Below are 20,545 nucleotides of genomic sequence, written 5' to 3'. Positions count from 1 at the left end.
GCTTCCTGACTCCAGGCCCAGAACTCTATCCACTGTACCACTCATGGCAAGAGAGAGAGAGCCTGCTCCCATAACTTGCCGTATCTTTACACCAAGGTTTTTCAAGGAGTACTGGGTCTATCTTCCATGCATAAAGCTACATGCAAGGCCTGGACAACTCAAAGGCGGAAATTCTGCTCAAATGAATCAGATTGGTTTGTAACTTCTGAATTCCCAGCCAGAAAGGAAACTGACAGTTTCTAGCTTGGAAGATTCTATATGTGGAAGATTCTACAAAAGGACAGGAGGAAGGGATCATGACTAGGCCATAGAAAGCCTATTAGACAAATTAAAACTATGCCCAAACCTTGACCACCCACAATCTGCCCCTCAGTAGGCTAACTATGCCCCAAGATGACTAGGAAGAATCACATACAACTGGCTTCCTGTTAATCTCCAGGATCAGATAAAAGTCATCTTTGGCATTTAAAGCTTTTCAAAACCTGGCCTATTCCTACTTTTCCAGTCTTCTTGTTATTCCCTTCCACATGCTCTACGATCCAAAGACATTGACCTTTTTATTATTCCTTGAATTCAGTGCTCCACCTCCTGTACCTTTTTTGCTGGCTCTTCCTTATGCTTGGAATGCTCTACATCATCTTGTACCTCCTGTCTTCCCTAGCTTTCTTCAAGTCTCAACTTAGATCCTTCCTTCTAAAAGAGACTTTTCCTGGTCTGCCTTAAAGCTAGTACCTTCCCTCTATTGATTATCTTCAATTTGTCCTGTATATATCTTGTTAGGTTTTTTTCCTCCTGTGTGTATATGTGTAGTTGTTTGCTTGTTGTCTCTCCCATTAGAATGTGAGCTCCTTAAAAAGGACTGGTTGGTTTTGTTTTGTTTTGGTTTTTTTTGTCTTTGCCTCTTCTTTGTATCCCCAGCGCTTAGCGCAGTGTTGGCCATATAGGGGCTGCTTAATAATGCTGGTTGGTTGACTAACAATTCTGTATCTCCCTCACTTCTAGTTCTCCATCACTTCCCTGCATATACACACTAGTAGATAGGACTATAAAAGGGCATTTACTTCCCTTTATCGAGATATTTATCTAATTCTGCTGCCTTCGTATATTTTACCTGTGAACAAGGATAGTGACTGGACCTATGATTTGTTGATATAGGGAACTCCTAGGTGAGAAGACTCCTTCACCAATTCAGATCAACACCTTTTCTGTAACTTAGAATCTTAGAATGTTGTCTAGAGCACTAAGAGGCTAAATGAGGTTTATCTTACCTGGAATCAATTCAGTACTCAACTATGGGCCTGTCATTCCTGAATGCTCATTAGAACAACCTGCTTATAGTTTCCTTTTTTTTGAGGAGGAAGTAAATGCTAGTTCATTAACATACCTCCATATCAGTGATCCTTAATACCAGTTTGGTTTTAGCATATCAGTATATGAGGTCAAGATCAAAGCAGTATTAATTAATAGTATTTAGGGACTCATCCTCTTTAAATAGGTCTTCAAGAAAAGGAGTGAAAAACAAAATGGGAACAGTAATAACTACTTGACCTTGATACAGTAGAGGCTTCCATAGCAGCATTATTTATCTCAGACAGTTTAGCCAGCTGGGGCATCAGATGTACAGTCTACCAGAGGGCCTAAGGCATCATCATTCTGTTTCACCAAACTGCAGGAGCCTAATTTCTTCTGCCCTGGATACCCTTAAAACTGTTGTTGGTTCTCTTTTGTGCTACTCTTACCTTTTTCACAGAACATTCCAAAGTCAGTATTCAGTTCTTTCCCCAGTTTGACAGCTTACTTAGAAAACTGTAAAAAAAGCTTCTCCATTCAGTATCATCCACCCTGTCCCCTCTCAGCAAATAAGGTGTGAAGACTATATTCAGGAGAAGGGAGTGGAGGCAGAATCTGGCTTCTGTCATCCCTTCTGCCAGGATCTGTTGCTGTAACTAATTAAAAGGACTCCCCAAAAGAATTAGGTGAGCCAATTAATGCTGAAAGAATCACTTTTAACAGTAGTAAGTGATGCAAAGAGTACATTTATGCCACTAGGTGAATTAGAAACTTAGGTTTCTGAGTTAGCTAAACCTACCTAAGTATTGACAGTTGTGTCTCTGTTTTGTAGTTTTAACATGGGATGGTGAAGTGTCAGCCGTCAGTCAGGATGCCATTCAATATAGTAGACTGGCCCAAAATGAAACAGTGATTGATGATTGGGACAAAGAATTTGACTCTGGGAAGGTAAGACATGGCTGGGAATATGGGTCTGATGATGTATTTTTTAAAATGTATTTAAAAAAATAAAAATGTATTCAAAGTGCTATAGAAAACCTTAATTGTTTGATGTTTCTTGGTGAGTACAGTGAAGCTAAATCCAGACCTGGTAGATAGAGGGAACTTGAAATTAGCCTAATGAAAAAACCATGATGGGATTTGGTGGCTATGTTTTGTGAGATTTTGGCTTCTGTATCTTTCTTTTTCAGGAAAAGAAAACAAAGAAGTTCAAGCGAGAGAGGAGGAGAAACTTTAATGCCTTCCAGAAACTTCAGAGCAGGCGGAACTTTTGGTCTGTGACCCATCCGGCTAAGGTTACAAGCCTTAGCTACCGCCGCTGAACTGTGCTACTACTAAGAAAGGTAGGTTTGAAATATCTTAGAAACTAAGCTTGTTTTTGAATGTTAGAACTAGTAACTTGAAGAAAGGATCATATCTCTTTTCTTCAACTGTTGAGATGTACATTTGTTCCATTTATTGGTAGAGTGTGATGCAGGGACAGTAACAGAAAGATGAAGCAAAGTGTTGAAATTTAATAGTTTTAATGTGTGCTGCTACTCACTATGGGACCTCTTTCCATACTTCACTGAAAGCATTGAGGGCATCCTTCTCAAGCTCCTTCTCTTTCCCAGTTCCACAGCTTCAGATCACTTCCACAGCATCCCTTCCCATCTCTAATTTCAGAGGAGATTTATCTCCTTTCCCCTTGGCACCTTGCTTCTTGGTTGATCTACTATCTCTCCCTAATTCTTAACCTTTCCTAATCCAGTGGCTTCTTCCCTGCTGTTTTCAAACTTGCCCAAATCTCTCCATCTTTATAAAACCTTCTCTGGAGCATTCCCTCAAGCTATCAGTCTGTGTTTCTCCCACCTTTCATAGCCAAACTCATAGAGCTTTCCTTCTACTTACTCATCATTCGCTCACTTCTCAACCCATTGAAATCTAGCTTTTGTCTTTTATCACTTGACTGAAACTGCACTGTACAAGGTTGCTCATGATGCCTGTATTGCTAAATCCTTCGTTTTTTTTTTCATCAGTTGTGACTACCCCCTTCTTTCTGGGAAATCCTTCCCAAGTTTTCATGATGTTGTTTTTTTTCAGCACCTTTAACAATTGCCTTTGTCATCTTTGTCCATCTGATGGGTGTAAGAGGGGTCTAAGTCACATCTAGGGAGTCATACTTGACTCTTTACTAACATTTACCCTTCCCCTCCTCCAATATCCAGTCAGTTGCCAAGTTTTGAATATTTCTTGTCCTTGGCATCTCTCATTCATCTTTTTTTAAATCTACAAATAGCTACTCTGATTCAAGCCTTCGTCACCTCAAACCGGAACTGTTAGAGTAAACTTCTAATTGGTTTCCCTGCATTATCCAATCCCTCCTTTCTCCAAACAGTTACCAAGCCTGAAGTGCAAGTCTGACCATGTTGCTTCCCTGCTCAAGAAGCTTCAATGACTCCCCTTGAAGACAATGTACAAACTCCTTTCTGGCTTTTTAAAAATTCAGTTTTAGTTTATTTTCAGATCTGCATTCTCTCCATCCTACATTCCCCCTCCTCCAAGAAAAAAAAAACTCCTCTTATATATGTGTATTTATAATGTTATATGTATATGTTACATGCATGTATAACATGTGAGTTTATATAAACATGTGTTAGTGTATATTTATACACATGTTAGTATATATGCACACATATACACAGTAAGCAGAACAAATTCCTGGATTGGCCATGTCCAAAAATTATGTCTCAGTCTGTACTGTGAGCCCATTACCTCTCTATCAGGAGGTACCTAACATGTTTCATCTTAGGTCTTCTGAAATTGTGGTTGGTCTGATCAGTCCCTAAGTCTTTCAGAGTTATTTGTCTTTACAACATTGCTGTTGTTGTTTAAATTTTTCTCCTGGTTATACTTACTTCACCCTGCATCAGTTCATATAAGTCTTCCCTGGTTTCTTTGAAACCATCTCAGTCATCATTTCTTACAGAACAATAGAATTCCATCACATACATGTACCATGACTTGTTTAGCCATTCCCAAGGTGATGGGTACCCTGTCAGTTTCCAATTCTTTGCTACCTCAAAAAAAAAAAGCTGTTATAAATATTTTTGTACATATGCATCCTTTTCCTTTTTATTTAATCTCTTTTGGGTATAGAATTAATAGTAGTACTACTGGGTCAAAAGGTATGCACAGTTTAATAGCTTTTTGAATATAATTCCAAATTGCTTTCCAGAATGGCTAGGTCAGTTCACAGCTCCATCAACCATGTGTTAATATGCCTGTTTTCCCACAGTCCCTTCAGCATTTATCATTTTCCTTTTTCTTTGGTCAGTTTTGCCAATCTGATGAGTATGAATTAAAACCCTGGAGTTGTTTTAATTTGTATTTTTCTAATTTTTAATTAGAGCAGTTGTGTCAAACTCAGAGAGAAATAGGAAATAAACTGTATTTAAGGACTCATGCAGGCTACATATTGACTTAGAAAACCACATATTTACCTTGTAGGAAGTGGGCTTGACAACTCTGATTTAGAGCATTTGGATTTTTTCCTCTGAAAACTACCTATTCATCTCTTTATCTTAGAAACATGTTGCAAAGATTTTTCCCATGTACCTGCTTCTCTCCTAATTTTATTTGCGTTGGTTTTGTTGGTACCAAAACATTAATTTTGTGTAATCAAAATTGTCCATTTTACCTTTCTCTTTGGCTTTCAAAGCTTTTCACAATATAACTCCATTCTTTTTCTAGGCTGATAGGACACTACTCATGCACTCAGCCATTCAACTTAAATGGCCCAGTTGCTACTTCCTATGTATGACATTCCATTCCCTACTTTCATGTCTTTTCACATTCTGCCCTGCTGTCCTCTTTTGGAACGCCTTTAAGAAGCCTTTTCTAATACTGGTGTCAGTGCTTTTCCTTACTCTCCCCACTTCCACTCCTTTCAGATCACTATGTACTTGTTTTGTATACATCTTGTATTGATAACATATTCACTTATCTGTGAACATATTGTATCCACTGATTTTAAACTCCTTGACTGCCTCACTTTTATCTTTTTACTCTTAGTACATAGCATAATACCTAATAGTAGGAGCTTAATAAATGCTTGTTAATCTTTTTTTTAAATGCTTGTTAATTTATCAACTAATTCTTTCTTCCGCAGCTTCCAGGAAAAAAAGTGTCACTCTGTGAGCTGTAGCTGCCTGTCTGTTGGATCTAAAGAACAGATGTTGTGGACCTTAAATAACCTTGCCTACCCCAAGGGTATTTACACTGTGAACCTACCTTGGCAGGAGAAATCTCCCTCTGCTACTGTTACAGATCATCCTGGAATAGAGTTTTATGGACCATTATTTTACAAAAAGGAAAAATTTTAAGGCTTAGTGTCTTAGTGAGTTCAAAAATGTGCTGTAGGAAAAGCCAGAGTCTGATAGTACTGCAGAGATGGCACTTCATTGGGCTCAGGGTGTGGACTGAATCTAGTTTATTAAGTGAATGTAAGATAGAGATTCTTCCACAACAAAGACAATCCAGTCAAAGGAGATCTAGGCACTGGTGTGTATAAAAAAATGAAAGATGAAGGGATGGATTAGGTAGTTTAATGAAAACTAGCACCTCCTTCCCTTGTATCCTAAGGGAAACTTAGAGTCAGGAACTTAAAAAGAGGACACATTTAGTAACCTTTGTGGTGAAAAATCATCTGCACTACAACTGCTGGCATTTTATATGCTTCTGCTCACTGTCTTTATTTTTGGGTGTAGAGCTGGCATTTTTCTGAACCTGAGTGATTTGTCTATGCCTCTCCTGTCCATCTTGCTGCAGTAAGCAGAAGTACTGCATCATTTCTCCTTTGGAATGGAGGCTTTAGTTAATATTTCTCTTTTTCCTTGAAAATTGCTGCTATTCATATCTTCATAGAGTTAAAAGCTGATTTTCTGCAGTATGAATTTGTGATGAGCTGGAATTATCTCTCCTTTGCTTCCAAGTATGCTATTTTCTTGCTCCATTGTGACTGTGAAGTAGTTTACCTTACAGCTGCAATAACCCATGGAGGTCTTGGGGGTGAAACTCTTCTGTTTTACTTTGATATTTGATATAAGACAATGTACTTACTACCAGGCCAGTGGTAACATATTTTCCCTTTGCCCTTTTTCTGTAGTGCACACCCATTTTGATACTGTTGATAGAAGTCCTTGGTTTAGACAATACCCAGTATTATTTATTGTGCCTTCAACATTAGCAGTTTGAGAAATATGGGGAACTCAGTTTATTTGGCATTTTAAGAAAACATAACTTCCACTATAAGTAGGAAGAAGAACGGTGATAGAAATTTCACATTGGTATCAGATAGAGAATCTATATGTAACTTAGATTGATTCCAACAGGTGCTTATTTTGCACAGAACCTCCTGTTATTTATGTTTGTGCCACTTTCTTCTTAATTTAACTTTGCCTTATACTCTGCTATCACCTTAATTAGGGTTTTAATGTTGACTGTGTAGACAGAACCTGCTTTGGGAGAATTGTCAGCATTGTAGACCTTTATTTTTAAATGGGCATATTCATTCAACAGTCATTTATTAAGCAGCTACTATTTGCAGAACACTGTTTTGAGAATAGTAATACATGTGGTCTGTCCTCATTAGTTACTTCAAATCTTGCGAAAACAGAATTGTAGGGTTTGCTAATGCTAATTAGGGGACTTTTTGCTCTCCTCTTAGACTGCAGATTTCTGAATATCAATTTATACTTCATTTTCATGAAAAAAGAAGCAGTCATCAGTGTTCCTGTGGCTTAATTATCTATTGCCATGATGGAGGAGAAGCAGCTGCTTTTTTTCAGTAATCACTTATTCCTTATATTAAAATTTACTCCTCTACAGAATATCTCGATACCAAGCCACTTCTCTGCAATGCCCTATAGTTGAAAAAGAAAATTTAAGTTTTCTACTGGCATAATATCCTCTTTTATTTTTTTTCTCCCACACTTAACCTATTCCCTACTCCTAAACCTCTCATATATCCCTTCTGTACTACAATTATGACATCTTTTCCCGATAGTCTTTAAAAATATATGTATGACTTTCCAAAGCATTTTATCATTGTCCAAATGTAGACTGAGTGTAGACTAGCCATTTTCTTTTATAAAAAATGATTAACCAAATTGGGAGAAGGAAGGGATAGTGCCCAGAAATAATTTCATACAAACTCTAGGGTGACATGTACATAATTTACATATATATACATACATATAAATATCTATAGATACAAACATATGCATATATATATCTTTTATAATAGCAGTCATTCAGTTGACTTAGAATGTGGATTTTATTTAACTTTGTATTTAGGAGGTGAGTTGGGGTAGAGTATGATTTGTACTGTAAAGACCCTGCTCCTTTGAGTGATAAGGTATAATGTCACTCACAAATGAATTACCATTGATTAGATTGTTTTATTAACCTGGACTTCATTTTGACAATTTTTAAAGTCTCATGTTTAATGGTTGTATAATCTCTCTAATGTACATGCGTGAATAGATATGTCTTCTCCTTGTATTTTGCACCTCCAGTTGAAGGGTGCTCGGTAGCCTCAGATATTGCCAAGATCATGGTGCAATAAAACAATGAATTTTTGTGAGTTTTGTCAGTGTCTCAGTGAATTTTTTTTTGGAAGACTAGTCTTTTTTTTCCGGTTAGGGTGAAAAGTTCCAGTAGTAATTCATTCAGTAGCCATTGGGATGGTTATATTTTCTTCAAAATTGATGATTTCAGAAATCTATGGCTAGAATAATTTAGAGCAGGGCTCAAGGTGATATGCCTCTTTAAAAATAAGAGGTAAATAGAAACTTTTGATAGTTTGGGGAAGATAAACTTTATATAATGGTAGATTTAAAATATACTATACTAAAGAATTTGAAAATAAAATTGCTACAATTTAATATTAGAAAAATAGAATTAGTATAGAGACAGATAAATGAGAAATAGTATGTTATACTAAATGATCAATTTTCTCTCCAGAATAAATTTAGTAACGAGAATTTTTCAAACTTTTCAAAACTAGTACACATACTCAAAAAGTCAACAGTATTCAATTCAACAAACATTAAGGGTCTACAATGTGCCAGTGAAACAAAGAGGGAATAAGACATTAAAACAATCTGTAATCCCAAAAAATCTATAATATAATGGGGGAGCTATGACATACAAAATTGGAAAAGATTCATGATTTCATCTTTGTGGGTACTAATGCCACCAAAGCAGATTGGAATCCCTCTATGCTAGTGTCTTGTGGCAATATTAATAATAATAGCAATTATTATTGTTTAGTGTCCAAACTGATTATGAGGCTTTCCAAATTCAGCTAGGAAAATCCTTAGATCTATTCTTGGTTATATAATTAAAGCTTTTCCAGCTTGATATAGGACCTATCAGAGCTTAAACTATGTTGGCATAGGGTCACCTCTATTCTAAGATGAAGTACAAGAGAAGTAATTCAGTGAGGCAAGACAGATAAATAACTAAAATCCAAATAATTTGTAAACTAATATAAAGAGAAGATCTAAGCAAAGTCCTAGAAATTTGATCTAGGACAGATCACTTATAGTTGATTTTACAGAGATAACTGATTAGATGTGGAGAGGAAAAAGTCATAGTGGCTTGAAATTTAACATCAGAATGTTTGAGAGGATGGTGGTGCCACGGACAGAAATAGATAAGTTAGGGGGAAGCACAGATTTGGGGATTATATTATTTAGTTTTAGACTTTTTGATTTTGAGGTATAGGAAGGAGGACTTCCAGATTGAAATCAGCAAGTAGTCAGATATGTTGGACTAGAGTTCCCAAAGGAGTTGGGGCTGGCAATTAAAGATCTGGCAGTCATCCACTTAGAGGTGGTGATTGAAGCTATCAGAGTAAATGAATTCATCAAGGTAAGGAGAAAAGGGTCTTGGTTACCTGTTTACCAGACCTGCGATTTTATTGATATTAGGCTCTCCAGAAGAGGAAACTCCCTGTACCAATGCAGATTGGAGCCACCTGAGGCAATGAGATTTTAAGTACTTGCCCTAGGTTATACTATGGGTATGTTTTAAAGGCCAGATTTAAGCTTAGATCTTTCTGATTTGAGGTTGCCTTACTGTCTGCTAAGCTATCAAGTTTCCAAACATTTTTGACCACACACCTCAATCAGCAAAAACAATTTTGAGCCCATTATGCTTATATTTACTTACTTATAAAATATGTATGTACTTCTATACTAATAATTATATCATAAAACACATAAAAACAGAAATGTTTAAAATATGAGATAGAGATTAAAAATATTTGATACTAGAGTTAATAGGGAACTGCTGAAATTTATTGAGTAGGAGAGTGACACGGTAAGACCTATGCTTTAGGAAATTACTTTGTTACCTTTGTTGGCGTATTGGAGAGTGGAGAGATCTGTAGCAAGAGACCAATTAGGCTATTCAGAAGTCTAGGTGAGGTAATGAATTTCTGAAGTAGGGGGGTAGATGCGTGAGTGTAGAGAAAAGAATGAGATAAGTAGAGATGTTTAGGGAGAAATAAGATTTGGCAAATGATTGGATATGTGAGTTGAGGTAGAGTGAGGAGTCAAGGTGGTTAACCTGAATGAAGGATGGTGCCCTCAGCAGTAAAAGGGAAATTTAGAAAAGTGATATGTTTTTCCAGGAAAGATAATGAGGTAGACAGGCTCTCACAACCATCCTTGCCTGTTCATCTTGTTTGATTTACCTTGTCTCACCCAAAATGAACAGGGGAGATAAGGCTCTTTCTGCTCACTGCTCAGGAGTCCAGAGCTCTTCCCTGAGGGGTGCCTGCTATGACCGTGGGATGATCTTGGAGGAAGGGGTTGGTTATCCTGGAGGAAAGGGGGAGGGAGATTTTCCCAATAGTACTTGGAAAACTGCTTCTGGGAGGTTGGTTTCTGAGGGGATAGTTGGAAGCTTGTACTATGGACGGAGGGGGCAGAATGGAGGGAATAATGTTTGGAGAGAAGGGTAGATACTAGTGGTGTTGAAGATAAGCCCCATGTTTGACTGTTTTGAGGAGAGTCAGTCATAAAGACTTTGGGGTCAGGTCACATCCTCCTCTTTGAAGACTACTTAGGCCATGTTTTACGAACAGAATTTTTACTACCAACTACATTAAGAGTGTACATCATGTTGTACTCATGAACATTTTAGAAGGTAGAAAGTTGTGAAAAAAAATTCTCTCCTAAACACTTGTTGAAGTTACTTCTGGCCTACGTGAAGGAATTGTTTATCACCATGAAATTTAGGCTACCAGGGAATCTTGTTATCCAGGAGGTTCATACTTGTGAGAAAAAACAAAAAACAAAAAAACATTAGGCAGATTCTCTAGATCTAATCTACTAGATCTTTCCTTCACTAGGCAAGAAGTCTAGTCCAAGGAAGTCAGTGAGTCAAGGACAGGGTACAGAATCCAAGTCAGTCAACGGAATAGCACTACTTTCTTAGCATGAGTGGCTCTGAGCCCACTGGTGTTTATTCTAGCCAGAGGGAGGTCAGAGGACTGTTGGTAAATTATACTTCTGATTAGAGTCGGGCGGGGGGGGGGGGGGGGGGGAGTGTTAACAGATACAGTCTTAACCTTTTCTTCCTCTCTTTTTATCATGATAGTTTTATTAATCAAGTTTTAAATTTCCTGTCCTGCTTTGTAAGCATATAACCTAAACTTGACCTGGCTTTTCCTCCTGTAGTCACATGGTATTTCATAGCCTGGAAGGAATGTTGATTAACTGTCAATGAAGATCAATCTATAACTACTCCTTATTGAACATCTACTATGGACTGTAGGCCCTCAGGTGGAAATAAAATATAACATATTTCTTCAAGGAGCTTAAAATTTGATTGGGGAGATAGCACAACTGTGTGGAGAATTAAATAGCAAAGCAACTTTAACAGATAACAAAAATGAATGACAAGTGGTAAGGTAAGATGAAAAGGATAGATGACCATTTTTCAGGGGTATGTTAAGGACAGTTTTTTTTTAACTATATATGAAATTGGATTATAAACAACTTCCAAATTTTAAATCTGTGATTATATGCTATTCTGCCTTATCTCACTTCTCTTTATCAGGTTGGGAAATGGGATACTTACTATCAAGTCGCCTGAGTTTCAGGTTCTTCTCCCTAAATATACTAATACTGAACTATCAGTTAGTCTTATTACTTGTATCCAGAGAGTTGTTAGCATAAACGAAGAGCTGGAATGGACCTCGAAGCTCACCTAGTCCAATCCCCTTTATTCTACAGATGAGAAAACTGTGGGATACAAATCCACGTCCTTTAATTCCACATCCAGCACTCTGTTACACATTGTTGGCCTGAAGAGATACTCTTGCATGATGTTTTATTTAAAAGGTAGTGGTGTTTTTTTTTTACCATTACTCAGATTAGAAAAAGCATTAGACCAGAAATTAGGAGAGCTGTGTTCTAGTTCCAGCTCTGCCATATGATCCTGAGTCACATAAAACTTCTCTTGCGCTTGAGTTTTCACATCTATAAAAAGGGGAATGGAATTGGGCCAAGTACTAGAAGATTTCTAAAGTTTCTTCCCCTATTGTTCTATGATTTGCCATCTCAATTTTCATGGCTTCTGAGAGACAGTGGGCAAGAGAGAGAGCAAGCGAGCAAGCTGTACCCAGTGTGCACTGTATGTGTTACATTGTCATTTGTTATTACATATTTTCATATGTGTTACATTCCCTTTGAAATGATCTTGGCAATTAGGAGAATACATTTGTAAACTTCACTTAGATCTAATTCTAAAGGATAGATCTTGGTTCCATAGCAAATACTTGCAGAGGTAGAATAGATAAACCATATTTTTTTTCTCCTTATACTGATGTAACCCACTTCCACCTAAGCCTGGGGTGGTTTCCTGAGGGATCACGATGTGTGGTGCTGCATACTTGCTGTGAGGGGTAGGGAAGGAGGAGATATGAAAGACTAGTGAGCCTGCTATGTTGAGTACCTTTGGAATGGTGAGCAAAGATCTCCCTGGAGCCACAAGCATATAAAGAAGCTATCCCCCAACAAGTCCCTGGATTCCCAGTGCTGGCAACCCTAGAGACTGCCAAGGACATATTTTCCTGGTGAGATCATTCTGTCCCTAATTGAGACAAAATTTTTATCTACTAGCAAAGAGCTTATCTACTCAAATAGCCTTTCACGTACTCTAATCTGTATATTTTTCTTGAGTTTCCATTTATTGCTTATTATGATAAAGAGGCTTACTAACCATTTATGATTATCTTTGGTGTACAAAGTGTTTGTTGGGACCAGCCAAGCTGGTAAGTATAAGCTGACTATTACCCTCTCTTTGAGAGTGATAAAGGAAAAGAGCTTTTATCTTGAACCCCAAAAGTATCATACTCCTACATTACCATTATTTAAGGTGTGGTAGATAGAATATCCTTCCTGGGGATAGTCCACAAAGGCAGAAATCAGTCTCTCTTAAAGAACGAATGGAACAAGTCAAGGTCAGATATCTATTCATGCTATACTCAGGCCAGCCTGTTTTATGTGGGCCAGGAGAGTAAGTCTAAAGTCTGACTATACTTACGCTAATACATTTAATTGACTAGCTCTATTTAGCATTCCAGCTTTGGTTTCCCCATCCTAAATGCTGAGAATCATAAAACTAATCTCCTAACTGTTTTTCAAAACTTAAATTTTTAGAAATTGGTAGTGTACAAAGTTTCCCTTTTCATTTTCTATTACATTGTGTGTGTACAGTTCCTTTGGCATATGGCTATGGCTTGACACTTCCATTAAGATAGCACTTACAGTAAGGTAGTTAAACCTTGAAAATATTCATTAAGAAGTTTCTGATTTGTAACCAACTTAGTGTATCTTATTGTTTTTTTTTTCAAAGAGACCAGCATTCCTTAAATATGTGATGACCTTCATTGTATATACCAGTTGCTGTCCTTGCTGCCTTCTCTAAGCCAGAATGTTTTTTTCCCCCACCATATGCAGCCATGTAAGTGAATTAGAGCATAAGCTAATACAATAACTACCCTATTTGAAATAAGAACTTGAACCTTGGTGAGAGACTAGCTGGATTATAGGGGAACAGTTGGTGACAGCTGGATATAATCAGGTTCCATTCCAGTCTTACAGTGGTGTTCCAATTTAAGTGAAACAAAGTAAAATAATTTATTGATTTATACAATAAACCTTAAAACTTTATATCATTTAACAAACTTTTAATATTCAGTATGTCCTTTTGCTATAATTACTTGTTTTACACAATTTTGTTTTGAGTGCACAAAATTTTGAAACATTCTTTAATTCTTCATCATGAAACTACACTTTTATTACTGGATATTAAATCTATCTTTGAGAAACTCCATTTTTCCATGGTTAGTCTTGAGAAGATCCCATGGATTTTTCAAAGGGGTTCAAATCAAGCAAGTTTCCAGATAACTAAAACATGTTTATCTCCATCTCTTAGATAAGTTTTTTAACTTTTTGTTATGTGTGGCATGGTGAAGAGCATATACAATATTCCACTTCTATTTGGGAATTTCTAATATCTCAAAATATTGATAAACTTATCAGGGCTCATAATTCCCACTAAGGAATAAGATGTACAGGTCCACTGCAAAGAAAAATCCCCAACATGGATTTTTTTGGCAGGGGAGGTAGGAGAGAGAGAGAGTGGATTTTTTACAGTTTGATGAAGATGCCCAAATCTTACAGGCTTACCTGGACAATTTCTGACAGTTTTGGCATAACATTCAATGAAAAAATGAGTTTCATCAGTTAACATTACCTTTTTTTCAATCTTTGTCTTTGTATTGTTTTGCTTGTGACAAGCATTTTTTTCTTTCATATTAACAGCTGCTGTTTTATTTTTTCTCTCAGTCATCTTGCTGGTCTTCCAACTTCAAGAAACTTGACATTCCACTGTAGAGGAACCAGTAACGATTTCTTCAGATGCAGGTCCTTCTGAAGAATTTTTCTTGTTTTCTGATGATTCTTTAGGCTATTTTGAAGCAATAGTTTCAGTTTTTCATTTTAAACTGAACTTTACTTTGTACTTGAGACCTTCTCATACCTGAATATATAACACCTATTGCAATATCTCTTAAGAGCCACTGAAGTCTGCTCTCTAAAAAGCTACAACTCTAGAAGATTTAACCACAGAATTAAAAATACAGCATAAGAGAAAAAAGAGAAAAATGAAACAGTTTGGCACAAAATCTAACACCCAACTGACAGAAAACTAGTAAGAACAGAGAAATCTGATCTCAGTCAGTATCAGTTGTAGCTTACGCACATATGACCATTACTATCACATAATGAAACTATATCAGAATTATTGCTTGTCCCAAGTAATTTGTGCACTACCATAAGTGAGTTCCTAAAATAGGAAAGTTAAGAATCTTAGAAAGGAAACTTGAAAATCATCTAGTTCAACCCCCTTCACTTACTTGAAGCCTTAGACAAAGTGAGAATTGATGACTTTCAAAGCAAGGTATTGTGCAAGCCTTAACACAGATCTGTTTGAGTATAAGCAATTTGCCAGGATCCTGAGGCTTGTTCTTACTTTCCACTCGGTGGCATTAATAAGCACCCTGTTCATTCAACAGAAAGACATTTTCAGATTTGGGAAGCCCATTGCTTCTAGGCTGAACTGCTGGCTGCCGTTTTTATTTATTTTAGGATCCACTGGATGTAGACACACTGTCTTGTGTAACCTTCATTCTGCTTTCAACATACAATAATTTCTTCCTGTTGTCTTGAAGACATTCTTTTTCCTGTCCCTCTTCAAACTCTTCTTAAGAAGTTGGGGGCATTTGGGATCCTTGGCTAAACATATTAATAAGCCTATGGTACCAGTACTATTTAATCTAAACCATTTTACAGTTCTTTGGACTCTTACCCCCAACTCATTCAACAGGTAATGACATGGCCTTCTTTGGTTTACTCTTTAATTAGGCTACGGTTTACAATTCTGGCCAGAACCAACCTGGGCCTAGTCATGCAGCCAGACTTAGATTCCCCACAACCTCTCAGGGGTGATGTAATTAGTTCCTGGAAGCCTGCCCAGGGTGGGCTACGTAAGTATCTTTTGTTTTTATATCACCTCCCAGAGGGGAGAGTAAACCTATAAAGCACATTTTAAAAAGAGGGCTAGGGAGGGGGAAAAACCACAGTAGAGTAAAACTAACCAACATATATCAAAGAATTTTTACTTTATATGCAATGTTCTACCCCTAGAATCCCCTACCTCTGCAAAGACAGGAGGAAGTGCCCTCTCATATCTCTTTTTTAGCTTAGTCATTGTTATTTGGCAACATTCAGTTTTAATTGTTATCCAACTTAGAATTTTTTAAATTTTTAAAAAAGATATATAAGATAAAAGTCGAGGCAAGTTAAAGATGAATATAAAAGTGTGTCACAGTACTTCAAGAATAGTATTAGGAATGCTAAAGCTCAGAGCATGAGAAAGAACTTAAAAAAACTAGAAGAGGAAAGAGGAGACTCAAAGATGGAAAAGTACTCGTGCTCAGAGCATTCAGGACAATAATAACAGAGAAGGCAAAGCTGCTCAATTGTTATTTTGCTTGTTTTCTCTCCTGAGAATAACTGGTGTCTTGTGGTTCAAATGACATAATGGATGTAAAGCGAATCACAAACTTTTATACACATACCAGTTGTTGTTGTTACTATCCTACACTCATCAGCCTTCACTTCATTCCTTAAGCCTTATACTGTACTCTTTCTGGGTTCACATCATGTTTATAGAGCAATTGGTAAATGTTTAACAATAAGGGTCTGTGTATACGTGTGTGGGGGGGGGAATGTATGAACACACACTTAAATTTAATCTGCATCATTAACACTTTTTTAAGTCTAGACTATCAACTTAACAATAAACCAAGCCCTGATTTGAATCTGGGATTTCTGAGGTGTAAATGCTCACATGGAAAATTTAACTATGGCCTCTCAGAGCTGGCTCCAGCACACCCCTGAGAATAACTTTTTATCATGGCTAATATGGGAACGGATTCCCAGGATAAGAAAGCACCTAAATGTCTTTGATGACGCTGACTTGGAGTTCTAATATGGCTCATATAAACAATATCCCTGTGTTTTTAAATTAATTTTCTTTTTATTTATGGACAACAAATAAATATTTCCATCTTTACAGAATAGAAAAAGATGATTAGCTATGACACCATGAATCTCTATTATGTATAGCATGTTTTTCTTTTTTAAGCGTATATTTAGCTTCCTGACAAGATGACTGCCTCTATGAGAGGCAGTTTACCCAGCTCTCATTTATCTATTCTAGTAAAACTCTGAAGTTATCACCAGACCAAATGATGGTGAAGAAACCCAGTGAAAAACTAGAGTAAATGACTTCTTATATGCTAGGATTCACAAAAAGTTATCAGGCATGAGGAAAGGAGATATTCCTCCAGCCACACAAGCTCCAAGTGACCAGTGATTTGACAAATTTAGGGACAAGGCTTTGTAGCTGGTGGCAGAAAGAATGGAGGGATTCCCTCGTTCCCTGAGAAAACCATACATTGGGAATCTTGAAAGCCTCGAGGAGTAGCAGTGGGCAGCAAATCAGGGATTAGTGGAATGCCAAACAGCTTAGTGCCACAGTGGTCAGGCCAGAACAGCCCAGGCCCAGGGGACCTGAGGTCCCTAACGTTCAAGCCTGAGATGTCAAGAGAGAGCCTTGAAGATCCAGTACTCTGAACCTCAAAAATCCAAGCGGTGCCTAAACTCAGGAGAGGCAGGTCAGGACAAGAACCCATGGGATCCATGGTGAGATCAAGCAGGGTTGACTACCCCACCCAAAACTTTCATTAAAGAGCAGAGCCTGACTCAGGCACAAAGCTCCAATTCAGGAACTAAAGTTGGAGATATGAGTAAATCAAAGACAACATAAACTAGTATCAAAGGTGACTGCAAACCTAGAAATGTCCAAAAAAAATAGAGACTAACTGCAAGTAGTGACTCAAAGGAAAAAAAATGGATTTTCCACAAGGACTACATGAATACCTAGAAGAAATGATTTAAGAGACTTTTAAAAAATGAAACAAAAGCTCTGGAGGAAAGAATTGGAAGGAACAAGGATTTCTGATTAAAAGACCAGAGAGGATTAGGAACCTTAAAATACAAACGAGTGCACAGAAACTTAGGTAAATTTATTTGAGCAACTGTAGAGACCTGTATGACATCTCATAACTGGTATATGTGAGAAGAAGAGTATACAAATATGGGGGGAGTGTGGGAGAGGATGGCATCAGATGAGCCTCACTCTATCTGAAATGGACCAAGCACACATATTTTGATGTAAAGGTACATCAAACTTAATAGGGAAACAAGTAGGAATGAGGGGGAGAGGTTGAGGAGGATAATAAGGAGCTAGAAATAACTGGAAACAAAACAAAATTCCTGATTCTGAATGGAGGATTAAAAGGGAGAAAAAGAAAAAAACTAGAATATAAAGGGTTGCCTTAGATTACATCTTAAAGACAACTGGGAAATTGGCTGGACAAACTGCAGTGGATGAATATAATGGAATATTATTGCATTGTAAGAAATTTTGAAAGAAAATTTCAGAGAATGCTGAGTAGAATGAATTGATGAAGAATGAACTGAGCAGAACCAGGAGACCAATTTATATGAGGACAGCAATACTGTAAAGAAAAACAATTTTAAGAACTGTGATCAATGGAATGACCAACCTATGTCCTCAGAGGACCTATGATGAAAGATGTTATCCCTTCCTGTCAGAGACATGATGGACCCAGTTGCAGAAACACGCACTTCTGCACATGGCAACAGTGTGGATTAATTTTCCTTGACCTTTTTACTACAAAGGTGTTTTTTTCTCTTGTTTTTTACTAAGAAGGAAGGAAGCAATAAGAAAGAAAGAGAAAGAGGCAGAGAGAGAGAGGCATTACAGCTTTTAAAAAAATCACAGAAAAGGGGGCAACTAGGTGGTGCAGTGGATACAGCAGTGGCCTTGTAGTCAGGAGGACTTGAGTTGAAATGCAGCCTCAGACACGTAACACTTGCCACATAACACTCACTAGCTGTGTGACTCTGGGCAAGTCACTTAATCCCAATTGCCTCATCCCCTCCAAAAAAAAATTCACAGAAAAGAATGAAGTTCAGAAGGAATAAGTAAATTAGTAAAGTATTTATTAGGCACTTTGTTGTTCAATTATGTCTAACTCTTTGTGACCCCATGGACCATACTGTCCATGGGTTTTCTTGGCAAAGATACTGGAGTGGGTTTGCCATTTCCTTCTCCAGTGGATTAAGACAAACAGAGGTTAAGTGACTTGCCCAAGGTCACACAGCTAGTTAAGTGTTGGAGGCCAAATTTGAACTTGTATTCCTGACTCTGGGCCCAGTGCTCTATCCGCTGAGCCATCTAGCTGCCTCCTTGTTAGGCACTTATCATGTGCTAAGCTGGGGATACAAATAGAAAAGCAAGACAGTTCTTGCTCTCAAGGAGCACATATTCTAATGACGACCCATATGCAAAGTGTCAGCAGCAAGTTAGATGGAAAGATCCCATGGTCTTTATGTCACAGCAGCAAAACAGATATTCATGCTTCTTTCTAAATATCATTCCCACTGATAAAATTATATCAATTTCTGATGTTGAACTTTCTAATAGTGCCAAGGACTTTAGTGGCCAGAATTTTCTTTTCTGGGCCTTCAGTAGATGTGGTTGCAGCACCTGCTGGAGCACTTGGCCAAGCTGCATCTCCACAAGTCTAACTTCCCAGGATGATGGCTGAGGATACTGGGCTGGGTACTGTCAAGTCTCTTGGGATCAGGGTCTTGGGCTGTCTCCATCTGGGTCTAAGGGGGAGGTGATGGTCAAGGTGGTGGCACATACTATCTCCTGTCTCTCCCTGGTGTACTCATGCTTCAGCTAAACTAGTTTGCCCTGTGTGTGGCAGTTGGTTGATAATTGGGGGTGTCTGGACCCTTTTACATGGGAATTGCTGCTCAAGATGGTGGCCATGAGGGCTAGGCTGGAAGCAGGAATGGTGCTGGGTGGGGGTGGAGTGGTGGGGGATGGGGGGTGTTGCTACTGCCAAATAAGCATACTTGCTTATTTGCCTGTTTTAATGGCAGTTGGTCAGCAGTTGTTGCTGGTAGTGACAAGGAAGGTGGGATCCCTCTCCACAACAATCTTTCCCCTCAATAATGACTGTAGGAAATGGGCTGGAAGCCTGTTTATTGGTTTGTGGGGCACTGCTATTCTCAAGTCTCTTGAGCTCAGGTTCTTGGGGCTGTCGCCATTGAGGTCTGAGAGGAGATGGCGGTCAAGGTGGTGGTGGTGGTAGTGGTGGTTTGACATGCCTGGTTCATGTTGCTTCCAGTCTTTCCCTCAGGGTGCCTTACTTAGGAAGCATAGATTGTAGGACAGTTTTGATACTAATATGTAGAATTTATTATATACATTAAAAAAAGTAGTATGAAATGGATTTCATGATTTCATATAGAATCTTTTTTATTCTTTTGTATGTGGAAATGTTCTTTTTTGATGTTTAAATGTATAATTTAAAAAAATCAATTTAATTGATTAGTTTCAACACTTCTCTGCTTGTCTGTGTGCCCTTCTAAACTTTCTTCCTGTCTCTATTTTTATTAAATTTCATTGATTCTCTTTTCTTTCTTTTCTTCTTTTGTTTATATCATCCATAATTCCCTCACTTCTTCTATAACTGTACATCACTGGCCATTTATCAAGTAACCAGGTCTTATCAAGTCCTTCCAGTGGCCTGAGCTGTAGGCTAAATGATCAGCATGTGAGGAAACCTTGACATATAGGTCAGATAGTATCTTGATCCATACTGATTCCTGAAAAGTGGTCATGGGCCTGGCCTAATGAGGGAAGGAAACAAGCATTTATTAGGCACCCACTATGTGCCAGGAACTGTGCTAAGTGCTTTATAAATGTTTCATTTGATCCTCACAACGACTCTGTGAGATAGGTGCTATTACATTTCCCATTTTTTACAGTTGGGGAAACTGAGGCAGACATTAAATGACTTGTCTAGGGTACACAGCTAGTAAGTGATGATGCTCTGATAATAGAAAGGGATACCTGTAGCTCACAAAGACTTCCTTGGCCATGGTTTCTTTTCCTACCTCTCTACTGGCTTCTGTCCCAGTTACTAGAGTTCTTACTGACTTCTTTGGTGTGAACCCTCTCTTTT

General features: G+C 37.8%; 1 protein-coding gene and 1 long non-coding RNA gene across 5 annotated transcripts in view; both read left to right on the top strand.

Annotated features, from left to right (window-relative positions):
* USP36 (ubiquitin specific peptidase 36) overlaps positions 1-7,915 on the top strand; it is a 40,393-nt gene extending 32,478 nt beyond the window's left edge. For 3 of the 4 annotated variants that reach the window (XM_020965940.1, XM_020965936.1, XM_020965937.1), the window contains 3 exons: positions 2,123-2,238; positions 2,481-2,633; positions 5,441-7,915. In XM_020965940.1, the coding sequence (XP_020821599.1) occupies positions 2,123-2,238; positions 2,481-2,612 (248 nt within the window). In that variant the 3' untranslated portion in view covers positions 2,613-2,633; positions 5,441-7,915. Of the gene's footprint in view, positions 1-2,122; positions 2,239-2,480; positions 2,634-3,667; positions 5,404-5,440 lie in introns of those variants that run through there. The other variant, XM_078155830.1, reaches the window with a different exon arrangement.
* Positions 7,916-11,693: 3,778 nt separating this feature from the next.
* LOC110193950 (uncharacterized) lies at positions 11,694-16,234 on the top strand. The gene is made up of 2 exons (XR_002320592.2): positions 11,694-13,311; positions 14,199-16,234. It is a non-coding gene; the product is annotated as an uncharacterized LOC110193950 (long non-coding RNA).
* Positions 16,235-20,545: the final 4,311 nt, after the last annotated feature.

The sequence above is a fragment of the Phascolarctos cinereus genome, unplaced genomic scaffold, assembly GCF_003287225.1.
Source record: "Phascolarctos cinereus isolate Bilbo 61053 unplaced genomic scaffold, phaCin_HiC Scaffold_5;HRSCAF=322, whole genome shotgun sequence".
NCBI classification, from domain to species: Eukaryota; Metazoa; Chordata; class Mammalia; order Diprotodontia; family Phascolarctidae; genus Phascolarctos; species Phascolarctos cinereus.
Note: the sequence above shows the minus strand (reverse complement) of the source record. Positions and strands in the feature narration are given on the sequence as shown.